Source organism: Microcebus murinus, chromosome 2 (assembly GCF_040939455.1).
Source record: "Microcebus murinus isolate Inina chromosome 2, M.murinus_Inina_mat1.0, whole genome shotgun sequence".
NCBI classification, from domain to species: Eukaryota; Metazoa; Chordata; class Mammalia; order Primates; family Cheirogaleidae; genus Microcebus; species Microcebus murinus.
Genome location: NC_134105.1, coordinates 31442752 through 31456131, shown reverse-complemented (window position 1 = coordinate 31456131; position 13380 = coordinate 31442752). Strand labels below are relative to the sequence as shown.

At 40.9% G+C, this 13380-nt stretch overlaps 1 protein-coding gene across 11 annotated transcripts in view; it reads right to left on the bottom strand.

Moving 5' to 3' along the window:
• CCDC30 (coiled-coil domain containing 30) overlaps positions 1-13380 on the bottom strand; it is a 137505-nt gene that overhangs the window by 45929 nt on the left and 78196 nt on the right. For all 11 annotated transcript variants that reach the window (XM_075997205.1, XM_075997203.1, XM_075997201.1 and 8 more), the window contains one exon: positions 12600-12754. In XM_075997205.1, coding sequence (XP_075853320.1) covers positions 12600-12754 — 155 coding nt within the window. The remainder of the gene's footprint in view (positions 1-12599; positions 12755-13380) is intronic.

Here is a 13380-nt window from a genome sequence, read left to right as displayed (position 1 = left end):
CTTAGTAGTATGGGTTCCAGCTCTAACCAGGAAAATATAAGATGTGCTATATCACCATTGTTTCTTAGAGCTGAATAGTACTCCATGGTATACATATACCACATTTTATTAATCCATTCTTGGATTGATGGGCACTTGGGCTGTTTCCACAGCCTTGCAATTATGAATTGTGCTGCTATAAACATTCGAGTGCAGGTGTCTTTTTTGTAGAGTGTCACTGGATCATTTGGGTAGATGCCCAGCAATGGGATTGCTGGATCAAATGGTAGATTCACTTGTATCGCTTTAAGGTATCTCCATATTGCTTTCCACAGAGGTTGAACTAGTTTGCAGTCCCACCAGCAGTGTAGGAGTGTTCCTCTCTCTCCGCAACCACGCCAGCATTTATTGTTTGGAGATTTTTTGATAAAGGCCATTCTCACTGGGGTTAAGTGATATCTCATTGTGGTTTTGATTTGCATTTCCCTGATGATTAGAGATGTTGAGCATTTCTTCATATGTTTGTTGGCCATTCTTCTGTCTTCTTTAGAAAAATTTCTGTTCAAGTCCTTTGCCCACTTTTTAATGGGGTTATTTGATTTTTTCTTCCTAATTTTCGTGAGTTCTAAGTATATTCTAGTTATCAGTCCCTTATCGGATGCATAGGATGCAAAAATTTTCTCCCATTCTGTAGGTTGTCTGTTTACTTTCATGACTATTTCTTTGGCTGTGCAGAAGCTTTGTAGTTTGATCATGTCCCATTTATTTATTTTTGTTGCTGCTGTGATTGCCTTTGGGGACTTCTTCATAAACTCTTTGCCCAGGCCGATGTCTAGGAGAGTGTTTCCAACTTTTTCCTCTAGAGTTCTAATAGTTTCATATCTTAGGTTTAAGTCTGTTATCCAGCGTGAGTTGGTTTTTGTGAGAGGTGAAAGGTGTGGGTCCTGTTTTAGCCTTCTACAGGTGGCTATCCAGTTTTCCCTGCACCATTTATTGAAGAGGGATTCTTTTCCCCAGCGTATGTTTTTGTCTGCTTTGTCAAAGATTAGATGGCTATATGAGGATGGTTTTATATCAGGATTCTCACATCTGTTCCACTGGTCAATATTCCTGTTTTTGTGCCAATACCATATTGTTTTAATTACTACAGCTTTGTAGTATAGTTTGATATCTGGCATATTAATGCCTCCCATTTTGTTTTTGTTGCCTAGAATTGCTCTTGATATTCGGGGTCTTCTTTGGTTCCATACGAAGCGTAAAATTATTTTTTCTATATCTGTGAAGAATGCTGATGGGATTTTAATAGGTATTGCATTGAATCTGTAGATCAGTTTGGGTAGTATAGACATTTTGATGATATTGAGTCTGCCGATCCACGAGCATGGTATGGATTTCCATCTGTTTACATCCTCTGCTATTTCCTTCCTCAGTGTTTCATAGTTCTCCCTGTAGAGGTCTTTTACGTCCTTGGTTAAGTAAATTCCTAGGTACTTTAATTTCTTTGTTGCTATTGTGAAGGGAATTGAGTCTTTGATTTGGTTCTCAATTAGATTGTTGTTGGCGTATATGAATGCCTCTGATTTCTGTGTATTGATTTTGTATCCTGAGACTTTACTAAATTCATTGATCAGTTCCAGGAGTTTCTTGGTTGAATCCTTGGGGTTTTCTAGATACAATATCATATCATCAGCAAACAGTGAAAGTTTGATCTCTTCTGCCCCTATTTGGATACCTTTGATTCCATTTTCCTGTCTGATTGCTGTAGCCAAGACTTCCAGCACTATGTTGAACAGAAGTGGAGATAATGGGCAGCCTTGTCTGGTTCCAGTTCTAAGTGGGAATGATTTCAATTTTTCCCCATTCAGTATGATGTTGGCTATGGGTCTGTCATATATGGCTTGTATCATTTTTAGGTATGTCCCTTCTATGCCTATTTTCTTAAGTGTTCGTATCATGAAAGGGTGTTGAATTTTGTCAAAAGCTTTTTCTGCATCTATTGAAAGAATCATGTGGTCTTTGTTTTTGCTTCTGTTTATGTGGTGAATTGCATTTATAGATTTACGTATGTTGAACCATCCCTGCATCCCTGGGATGAAGCCCACTTGGTCGTGGTGGATTATTTTTTTGATAAGTGTCTGGATTTGGTTAGCTAAGATTTTGTTGAAAATTTTTGCATCTATATTCATTAGGGATATTGGTCTGTAGTTTTCTTTTTTTTGTTGCATCCTTTCCTGGTTTTGGTATCAGAGTAATATTCGCTTCATAAAAGGTGTCGGGGAGGTTTCCGTTCTTCTCGATGTTGTGGAATAGTTTCTGCAAGATAGGTACTAGTTCTTCTTTGTAAGTATGGTAAAATTCAGGTGTGAAGCCATCTGGACCGGGACTTTTCTTTTTAGGGAGATTTTTAATTGCTGTTTCTAGTTCAGCTGTTGAGATTGGTCTGTTCAGGGAATCTATTTCTTCCTGGTTGAGCCTAGGGAGGCTGTGTGTTTCTAGAAATTTGTCCATTTCCTCCACATTTTCCAGTTTGTGTGCATAAAGATTTTTGTAGTATTCATAAATTGTATCTTGTATCTCTTTGGGATCAGTTGTGATATCTCCTTTTTTATTCCTGATGGAGCTTATTAGAGATTTCTCTTTTCTGCTTTTCGTTAGCTTAGCCAATGGTGTGTCAATTTTGTTTATTTTTTCAAAGAACCAACTTTTTGTTTTATTAATCTCCTGAATAGCTTTCCTGTTTTCAATTTTGTTTAGTTCTGATTTGATCTTGTTGATTTCACTTCTTCTGCTGGGTTTGGGGTTGGTCTGTTCTTCTTTTTCCAGCTCTTTGAGTCGTTTCATTAGATTGTCTATTTGTGATCTTCTTGTCTTTTGGTTATAGGCATTTATGGAGATAAACTTTCCTCTCAGAACTGCTTTAGCTGTGTCCCAGAGGAGTTGATAACTTGTCTCTCCATTGTCGTTTTCTTCATAGAACTTTTTTATTTCCGTCTTGATTTCTTCATTTACGAAGTAATCATTTAGTAGGAGGTTGTTTAATTTCCACGTTTTTGTGTAGAAATGTGTGTTTCTGTTAGGGTTGATTTCTAGTTTTATTCCACTGTGATCTGAGAAGGTACATGGTATGATTTCTATTTTTTTAAATTTCTTGAGATTTTCTTTGTGTCCTAGGATATGGTCAATCTTAGAAAATGTCCCGTGAGCTGATGAGAAGAACGTATATTCAGTGGATTTTGGGTAGAATGTTCTGTAGATGTCTGTCAGACCCAATTGTTCTAGAGTTTTGTTTAAGTCCATTATTTCCTTATTAATTTTCTGTTTGGAGGATCTGTCTCGTGCCGTCAGTGGGGTGTTGAAATCTCCGGCGATTATGGAGTTGCTATTAATCCATTTGCTTAGCTCCAGTAAGGTTTGTTTTATGAATCTGGGTGCACCTAAGTTGGGTGCATATATATTTAAAATTGTTATCTCTTGGCCGGGCGCTGTGGCTCACGCCTGTAATCCTAGCTCTTGGGAGGCCGAGGCGGGCGGATTGCTCAAGGTCAGGAGTTCAAAACCAGCCTGAGCAAGAGCGAGACCCCGTCTCTACTATAAATAGAAAGAAATTAATTGGCCAACTGATATATATATAAAAAAAAAATTAGCCGGGCATGGTGGCGCATGCCTGTAGTCCCAGCTACCCGGGAGGCTGAGGCAGAAGGATCACTCGAGCCCAGGAGTTTGAGGTTGCTGTGAGCTAAGGCTGACGCCACGGCACTCACTCTAGCCTGGGCAACAAAGCGAGACTCTGTCTCAAAAAAAAAAAAAAAATTGTTATCTCTTCTTGTTGGACTTTGCCCTTCACCATTATATAATGACCCTCTTTGTCTTTTACTACTTTTGTTGGTTTAAAAACTAAATCGTCTGAAATTAGAACTGCCACACCAGCCTTCTTTTGGCTTCTATTTGCTTGGAATATTGATCTCCACCCTTTTATTTTTAGTCTATATGCATCCTTGCAGGTTAGATGTGTTTCCTGAAGACAGCATATACTTGGCCTGTATTTTCTTATCCATTCAGCCAGCCTATGTCTCTTGAGTGGAGAGTTTAAGCCATTCACATTTATTGAGAGAACTGATAGGTAAGGTAGATTACTGATCATTCTGTTGGGTTGGATGTTGTTGCTATGATTTCTCTCTTGAGCCATTGTAATATCTGGCCTTTAATATCTTTGGGTTTTGGTTGTTTTTATATTCGTGGGTTATTATTATGATGTTCTGTGCATAACGCTGTTTTAAGTACTTCTTGTAGGGCTGGTCTTGTCTTGGTGAATTCTCTGAGCCTTTGCTTGTCTGAGAATGTTTTTATTTCTCCTTCATATACGAAGCTTAGTTTTGCAGGGAATAATATTCTAGGCTGGGCATTGTTTTGTTTCAAAGGAGTCAGAATGGGGCCCCAGTCTCTCCTTGCTTGTAAAGTCTCATTAGAGAAGTCTGGTGTTATTCAAATTGGCTTTCCCTTGTATGTTACTTGCTTCTTTTGTCTTACAGCTCTTAGAAGGGCCTCTTTAGTTGATACTTTGGTCAGTCTGATGACTGCATGTCGTGACGTCTTCCTGTTTGCGTTGAATCTCCCAGGGGTCCTCTGAGCTTCTTGAACTTGTATACCAAGATTTTGAGCAAGGCCTGGGAAATTTTCCTCTATTATATCTTCAAACAGCTTGTCCAACCCTTGAGTGTTGTCTTCTTCCCCTTCTTGTAACCCTATGACCCTCACATTAGGTTTCTTCACATAATCCCACAGCTCTTGTAGGCTTTGCTCTTTTCTCTTGTTTCTCTGCTCTATTTCTGTGACTGATTTATTTAATTGGAGGGTGTTATCTTCAAGCTCTGAGATTCTTTCTTCTGTTTCATCTACCCTGTTCTTGAGACTTTCCACTGTATTTTGTAGTTCCCTGAATTGATTCTTCATTTCCAGGAGTTCGGTTACACTTTTCTTCAATGTGTCTATTTCTTTTCCCATATCCTGGAGACTTTTTGTGGTTTCTTTGTGTTGGTTATTGAGTTGTTGTTGCAGCTGGGTGAGTGTTCTTATGATCCACATACGAAATTCCTCTTCTGTCATATTGGTTGCCTGATTTTGGTCGGTGTCCGTTTCTAGGGGGCTGGTGCTCCTCTTTGGGGGTGTGTTTTCCGTTTGGTTCTTCATATTTCCTGAGTTCTTTCGCTGATTTCTTCCCATGTCGATCAGTTGTTGTTTCTTTCCTTAGGTTATTGTTTGGGTATTCACACACCTTGTTTAGTTTCTGAGGCGTTAGGTGGTGCCTGTGGGTGAAATTGGACCACTCCCTGTATATTGAGTCAGTGGGTGCCATGGAAAGGCTGTGCAAGATGCCGTCCCTGTCAGTAGGTGGCGTTTGCTTGGAGGAACAGGCTATGGTGTTGATTTTGAGTCCTTTTATCAGCTCTCGTTCTGGGCGGAGCTGGGTTGGGTAAGCCTGCTCTCAGGCCGTTAGCAGGGGTCAAAGTTCTGTTCTTTGCTTCCAGGGAAAGCTGTCAGGGCGGGGCTGGAATGGTCCCGCTCAGCCAGAAAGTCTGCTTGTGGGGGTAGGGCTGTCTGAGACCCGCAGTCTGGAGCGGGCCTCGCTTCTTTCCACCCTCCCCAACTCCGCAGCTACTCCTGGGCCTCTGCCAGCAGGCCAGACCACAAGCCACCAGGCCTCCCCGGACTGTGATGCCGGCGGGGAGGTTCCCTGCACAGGAACGCCACCTGGGTTGGGCGCACGGCCTCCTCCTGGGAGGAGGGTTGCCCTCTAGGACGCCGATCCGCCCCTGGAGGCACACACACCTCAGTAGGCTGTTCACGTATAACCCTTCTGTGCCCCGGGCAATGCTAGCCCTCGGTGCAGGGGATCTGGTCTGCAGGTCCGACCTCTGGGTCCCAGAGTTCAAACTGTATTCCCACCAGGGAGAGAATTTCCGGTCCTAATTCACCCACAGGGAGCCCAAGCTGGGTCTATGTCTCTTAGCCTCTGAGTCGGCACCGTTTTCCTGGGAACACGGTGCCAGCAGCACCTGGGAGGGCGGGCGGGGTCCCAAACGGGAAGGTCCCGTTCCCTGGAGGTGCCTCTGGCTGGTGGCTGTATTGTCTCTCTGGGCAGCCGCGGGTAGGGTCGGCGGAGGGGAGGAGGGGGCAATATGGCGCCTGCGGCGCGGCTCGGGTCTGTGCACACGGAGGTGCCCGGAGGAAGTTGGGAACCTGGTGCCACGTCTGCTACAGGCTCACCGTTGGCAGGCGGCGGCGGTCTCTGGGCTGGTGTCCGCAGGTCTCTCCACCCGCTGGGGAGCCTACCAGCAGTCCCGAATGCAGGGGAGGGGAAACAGCAAATCCACCTACCCTTGCCGCTGGTCTCTGGGCTGCTCCGGTCAAAATATACTTTGAATATATAAATGTAGCATATTTTGGGCTGAAGTATGGCTGTATAGAAAGGCTGTATGAACACAGGACTTGGTTCCACAATTCAGATCATTTCGAAGAATTTGACGTGCCCGGGCCAAGTGGTTTCTTCAGATCTGTGTCGTCTGATGTCCGCGAGCTAGGACGCGTGGCGCTGCACCTTGCTGGACTCCTCTATCACGGCGCGCAAACTGCAGCTGCCTGGGACAACCCGGGGCCTCGAGGCGGTGGTTGGCGACAGCACCTCTCACCTCCCCCAGCCCCTGGGCTGAAGACTCTCTCTCTTTTCCTTTTTTAACATCACCCAAACTTTATCAACCAAACTTTAGTAATCTTTGGTAAATAAAAATAGGTGAAAAATTGTTGGTAAAATAAAGTCTTCAAAGTTTAATTTTGACATTTTTGCCTGTGTCTACTGGGCAGACAGGTTTAGGTTGATTCTCCTAAATATTTGAAGGTCATAAAACTGTTGCTGCTGTAGTACTTTTGATACTTGCTTAATTCATGAGTTTAAGCTGGGCTCCTCACAGCAAGATGTGAGCTTGTCTTTAGTTTTAAGCCTCTAAATTCTGGGGTTTGGACAAGTGACTATGGTGAGGCCTGGGAAAAACACCCAGGCCCCATCCTCCCTGGCCCAGCTGTGGTCATGCTGGGAGAGATTAGATCCTCCAGCTTTTGTCTCCACAACTCTGCCCTTTGTCCTGGACACTGCATCTGGTACACAATTAAGGTTGCTTACTTCCTACATTTTTCACTAAAAATAAGGGTTACCAAGAGTTAAAATTATAATTAATATATGTAATTAAAACTGCTGGAAGAGTTAGCAACAGGGAGGGCCACGTGCCACGGTTTAGTTGTTGGGGAGGAAGTGGCCAGTTTGTTTGTTTGTTTATTTGTTTATTTATTTATTGAGACAGAGTCTCACTTTGTTGCCTAGGCTAGAGTGAGTGCTGTGGTGCCAGCCTAGCTCACATCAACCTCAAACTGGGCTCAAGCAATCCTGCTGCCTCAGCCTCCTGAGTAGCTGGGACTATAGGCATGCGCCACCATGCCCGGCTAATTTTTTCTTTTATATAAATTAGTTGGCCAATTAATTTCTTTCTGTTTATAGTAGAGACGGGGTCTCGCTCTTGCTCAGGCTGGTTTCAAACTCCTGATCTCGAGCAATCCACCCACCTCGGCCTCCCAGAGTGCTAGGATTACAGGCGTGAGCCACTGCGCCTGGCCGAAAGTGGCCAATTTAGAGTCTAAAAAAACCCCAAACTGCTGGATATAAGAAAAACACATCTATATACAGAGTGTGTAAAGAAAGTAACATGGGCCAGGTGCAGTGGCTCACGCCTGTAATCCTAGCTCTCTGGGAGGCCGAGGCGGGCAGATTGCTCAAAGTCAGGAGTTCGAAACCAGCCTGCCTAAGACTGAGACCCCCACCTCTACTATAAATAGAAAGAAATTAATTGGCCAACAAATATATATAGAAAAAATTAGCTGGGCATGGTGGCGAATGCCTGTAGTCCAGCTACTCGGGAGGCTAAGGCAGTAGGATTGCTTGAGCCCAGGAGTTTGAGGTTGCTGTGAGCTAGGCTGACGCCACAGCACTCACTCTAGCCTGGGCAACAAAGTGAGACTCTGTCTCAAAAAAAAAAAAAAAAAGAAAGAAAGAAAGAAAGTAATATGTAAAGAAAGTTAAAAATAGAGAATATTCTAAGGTAAAATAACAGGACAAAGCTGTGAGCTTAAGCAAGTTTTAGAAAGTTTGTGGAAGATTAATATTGTGAATGGAATTTTGTGTGATGATCTAGTTGGCTAAAATTAAAAGGGGATTAGTTTTTCTAAAAATTGAACATTAATATCAAAAGAAACACTGATACAGGGCCAGAGTCTGGGCCCCTGTATCAGAATAACAGGGTTTTCTTAAGCATTAATCTACTCTTTAAAAAAAATTATAAGAGGTTATAATATTTTTATGGAAATATTGCCTATGTGGTCAAAGCTGATTGAGATTGGATAGACTTCTTTATAAGTAAGGCTTTATTAAAATTAGCTTTAGCATTAATAATATACTGATGCAAAGACAGAATTTAGTTTTCTTTTGAACAAGATTTGCATATAATATTAATAAAAGATTTTTGTTTACCTTTTGAGCAAAGCGCAAAATAAAAGGAGAGAGAGAGAGATTTTGTTTGCCTTGTGGTATCTTTACTAGGTCTTTGAGGTAAGCATTATCCTAATACCAAAACCAGATACAGATATTATAAGAAAGGAAAACCACTGACAAATATCTCTCATGAACAGGTCCAAACTCCTTAATGTGGTTTGTTAAGTTCTGCATGACCTAGGAATAGCTTGCCTATCTAGCTTTATTTTCTTGCCACTTTCCTTATCTAAACATTTTGTTTTAGCCAAATGAACTTATTTCACCTTATTGAAGATGATGATGATGATGACAAGAGTAACAACAACATCAAATATGATAACAATAAAACATTTTTTTTTTTTTTTTAGTGTAGTAGCTTTGTAATATGTCAACTTAGCCAGGATAAACATTTCCTAGAATTCCCTCCCTGTATGTTTCTGGTTAAAGTGGGCCAGAAGAGATATATTTGTGCAAGATTTAGAGGGCAGAAGTGAAGCATTGTTTTTTATACTTGGAAGGCTGGAGCACACATTTTTATAGTTCATACATGTTGCCACGTATCTGCCGCTGACCTTGGGGTGAGGCAATAGCCGGCCCTTCAAGTGCTCCAGCCTCCTTGGATCCTCTTTAACCGTTTCCATCTCCTGGCCAGGTGTCTGTTTAGCTCCTTGATCAAGAAGCCTGCTTCTCCTGTAGGATACCTACTTTATCAAGGCTGGAGAGGCAGTGAGAATTGACATGGGTTACAGTTCATTCTCATAGGTTGCACTGTTGTTGCTCTCCCTGCTTTACATCCAGCTTCACTTCCTGATTGCCCTGCAGACTTCAAGCTCCTTCATCAGATGCAAGATGACAGCCATACAGACTGCATAACCAGCTCCCACACTGCATAAGACTAAGTCCCTGTAACAAATTTCATTAAATATATACTCCTCCTACTGGTTCTACTGCTTGACTGATATAAATGCTCATTATGCTTCAGGATATATATTATACATCATTATTTATAATAGCAAGAAACTGGAAAAATATAAATGTTCAACAATAAAGGATTTATTAAATAAATCATGGCATATCATTAAAATAATGGTCTAGAAGAAAATTGAATATTAGATAAACAGATCATAACATTTTAAGTGAAAAAGTAGAGCACAATCTAATTCTCTAAATTAGGGTTACTTTCCTCCAGGTTATGAAACAATTATATACTATATAGTTCCCTTTTGGTGGAAGAATTTCCCTATATATTTCATTTTCCTACACTTTGTTGATTTATTTATTTATGACAGAGTCTCTCTCTGTTGCCTGGGCTAGAGTGCCATGGTGTCAGCCTAGTTCACAACAATCTCAAACTCCTAGGCTCAAGCAATCCTCCTGCCTCAGCCTCCCAAGTAACTGTGACTACAGACACTCACCACCCAGCTGATTTTTCCTATTTTTAGTTGCCTGGCTATTTTTTTCCCTACATTTAGCAGAGAAAGGGTCTCACTCTTGCTCAGGCTGGTCTTGAACTCCTGAGCTCAAGTGATCCTCCTGCCTCAGCCTCCCAGAGTGCTAGGATTACAGGTGTGAGCCATCACACCCAGCCTAACACTTAGTTTAAATATTGCTTCTATGTATTTCTTCCCAGAAAATCTTCAAGAATGATATATAGAATAGGTACTACCATTCCCCCTTTAGAGATAATGACACCAAGTTTTGGAAAAACTAAATAGCCTTTTTCATTGTTTAAGTCTTTAATTATATCTTTTGTTTCTTTAAAAAACTTAACATAGTTTTTTTTTTTTGAGACATAGTTTTGCTTTGTTGCCCAGGCTAGAGTGAGTAGCATCAGCCTACTTCACAGCAACCTCAAACTCCTGGGCTCAAGCAATCCTTCTGCCTCAGCCTCCCAAGTAGCTGGGACTACAGGCATGCGCCACCATGCTTGGCTAATTTTTTCTATGTATATATTAGTTGGCCAATTAATTTCTTTCTGTTTATAGTAGAGACGGGGTCTCAATCTTGCTCAGGCTGGTTTCGAACTCCTGACCTCGAGTAATCCGCCCGCCTCGGCCTCTCAGAGTGCTAGGATTACAGGCGTGAGCCACCGTGCCCGGCCAACATAGCTGTTTTATAATCTCTTCTTCATAATTCCAACTGTTGAAGTTCTTAGGGATTATGAATCTGGTGCTTATTGTTTCTGCTGACTTTCGTTCATGATAGCCAGCTTCCTATGATGTTTGGTGATTTTTGAATTGCACATTTATATTTGATTAAACTTAATATATATGGGGATCCTTAATATTTTGAGTTGGGGTTGCTTTCTTCCAGAGATAATTTGGATTTTCTTAGTTCAGCTATTCTACCTCATGGCAAGCTTCTCCCCCCTCCCCTGCTTCACCTGAACACATGACTGATATTGTTATTTGCCTCTTGACTTAGAAATTTGTTCACTATTCGTCATTTTTGTTTTAGTTCACTATACATTTGCCCTTGGGACTTTCTCTTGCTTTCTTGTAAACAATGCTTTAAACGGTATGCCTATCATCATTTATTCAGGATCTAGTTGTATTATGACAGGACAGTCTGCCATCCTGATAAAAGTGGCAGTTGAGAAAGTATTTTTCCATAGCATTTCATTGAGTGAATTCATTATTTATTCATACATTCATTCATTTACTCAAACATTCATTCAATAAATATTCATTAAGTATCTACTGAGTGCCAGGCCTCAATATGCTAGGGCTTTCAATAAAAGGTGAAAGTAAGTTTCTGTTTCTTTCTTCTTTATTTTTTTTATTTTATTAATTTTTTATAACTTTAAATCTTTTATTTAAATTAATTTATCTTCTGTTTATTAACCTCTCTAATGACAATAAGTTTCTGTTTCTGAGCTCCAAAAAATATGGGAAAATCAGCATATCTTTTTATTGGCTAAAACCATATTTTTCTTAAAATATATGTGAACCACAGTGGAATACTGTTGAGTCATTAAAAAGGAATGAAATCCTGTCATTGGATGACAGGATTGGATGGAACTGGAGGTCATTCTGCTAAGTGAGATAAGCCAGGCACAGAAAGACAAATATCACGTCTTCTCACTCCTATGTGGTTGCTAAAAAAATTTTTTTATTTTAATTTTTTTAGAGATAGGGTCTCGCCCTGTTACCCAGGGTGCAGTACAGTTGCATGATCACAGCTCACAGCAACCTCAAACTCTTGGGCTGAAGCCATCCTCCTGCCTCAGCCTCCTGAGCAGCTGGGACTACAGGTGTGCACCACCACACCTAGCTAATATTTTCTATTTTTAATAGAGACGGGGTCTCACTCTTGCCCAGGCTGGTCTCAAACTTCTGACCCCAAGCAATCCTCCCCCTCAGCTTCCCAGAGTGCTGGGATTACAGGTGTGAGACACCATACCCAGCCAGAGTACAATTATTATGGATTAATAAAGAATAAAGAAAATAATAAAAAAAGTGAATCACTCTGAGTATCACATAAATAAGAAGCAAAACGTTGGTTAATAAAGTTTAGGGCATCCGAGAGGATGCTTTACAAAGGAATCATCATAAAAATCATAATCATTTTAGAAAAAACATATATGACAGCTGCTATCTGGTAGCAGTTTATTGATAATTAAGATGCCTGTAAAATACCTGGAACTACTTTGAAGAAAATCAGCTGATAAATATAAAATACCAACTTCACTGTAGTCTGAATGTTTTACCAATCATGTCAGAGAGTTAAAAACACAAATCCCAGAATATCATATTTCACAGGCAATCCAGTCATTCAAGAAAATTTACCAGTGATCCAGGTATGTCCCAGAACAAGAAATAAACTTGGACTTTAAGAATTCCATACTCTAGTGCCAGAGGCAAACAAGAAAGTAAACAATTAGAATACAGCGTGGTAAGTGCCATACATAAAAAGTTGTGTGACTGAGTTTACTTCAGTGAGAACAGAATGGAAATACTCTCTGATACTCTCTTAGAGTAAATTGAGGCTGCTGATGCACTCAATCATAGCTAAACCCACGGGAAACTGAGATCTCTGCTCCTCTTACCTCCTCTGTCGTTCTTCCTGATATTGTTGCTTCATTTTGGCTTCATTTTCTGTTGCTTCTTTTATCTTTTCCTCTAGTTGTTTCTTCCCCCAAATACAACTATCTGTGAGACAGACTTTATGAACATTTTCTAATTTCTGCTGCAGGTCCAAAATCTTGAATGAAAAAAGTTTATAAGTAAAACATTAAGAATGTGGCCTTTTTTCAATTTATGGAAATAACATAAATACCAAACTTAACAGTGCTAACATATAAATCTGATCTAAAGTAAAAGAGTGTAGCTAGATTTATGTACTTTTTTTTTTGAGACAGAGTCTCACTTTGTTGCCCAGGCTAGAGTGAGTGCCCCCGTGGCATCTGCCTAGCTCACAGCAACCTCAAACTCCTGGACTCAAGCGATCCTCCTGCCTCACTCTCCCGAGTAGCTGGGACTACAGGGATGTGCCATCATGCCCAGATAATTTTTTCTATATATATTAGTTGGCCAATTAATTTCTTTCTATTTATAGTAGAGACGGGGTCTCGCTCTTGCTCAGGCTGGTTTCGAACTCCTGACCTCGAGTAATCCGCCTACCTTGGCCTCCCAGAGTGCTAGGATTACAGGCGTGAGCCACTGCACCCGGCCAGATTTATTTAATTTTAAAATAAATTATTTAACTTTTGCAACATGTAATACATTCATATAATTCAATACATGGGTATAAAAGAAGCTTTATAATGAAAAGTCTGTTTTCTGTCTCTATCCCATTTCCTCCACTTTCCTCCACCAAAAAGGTAACCA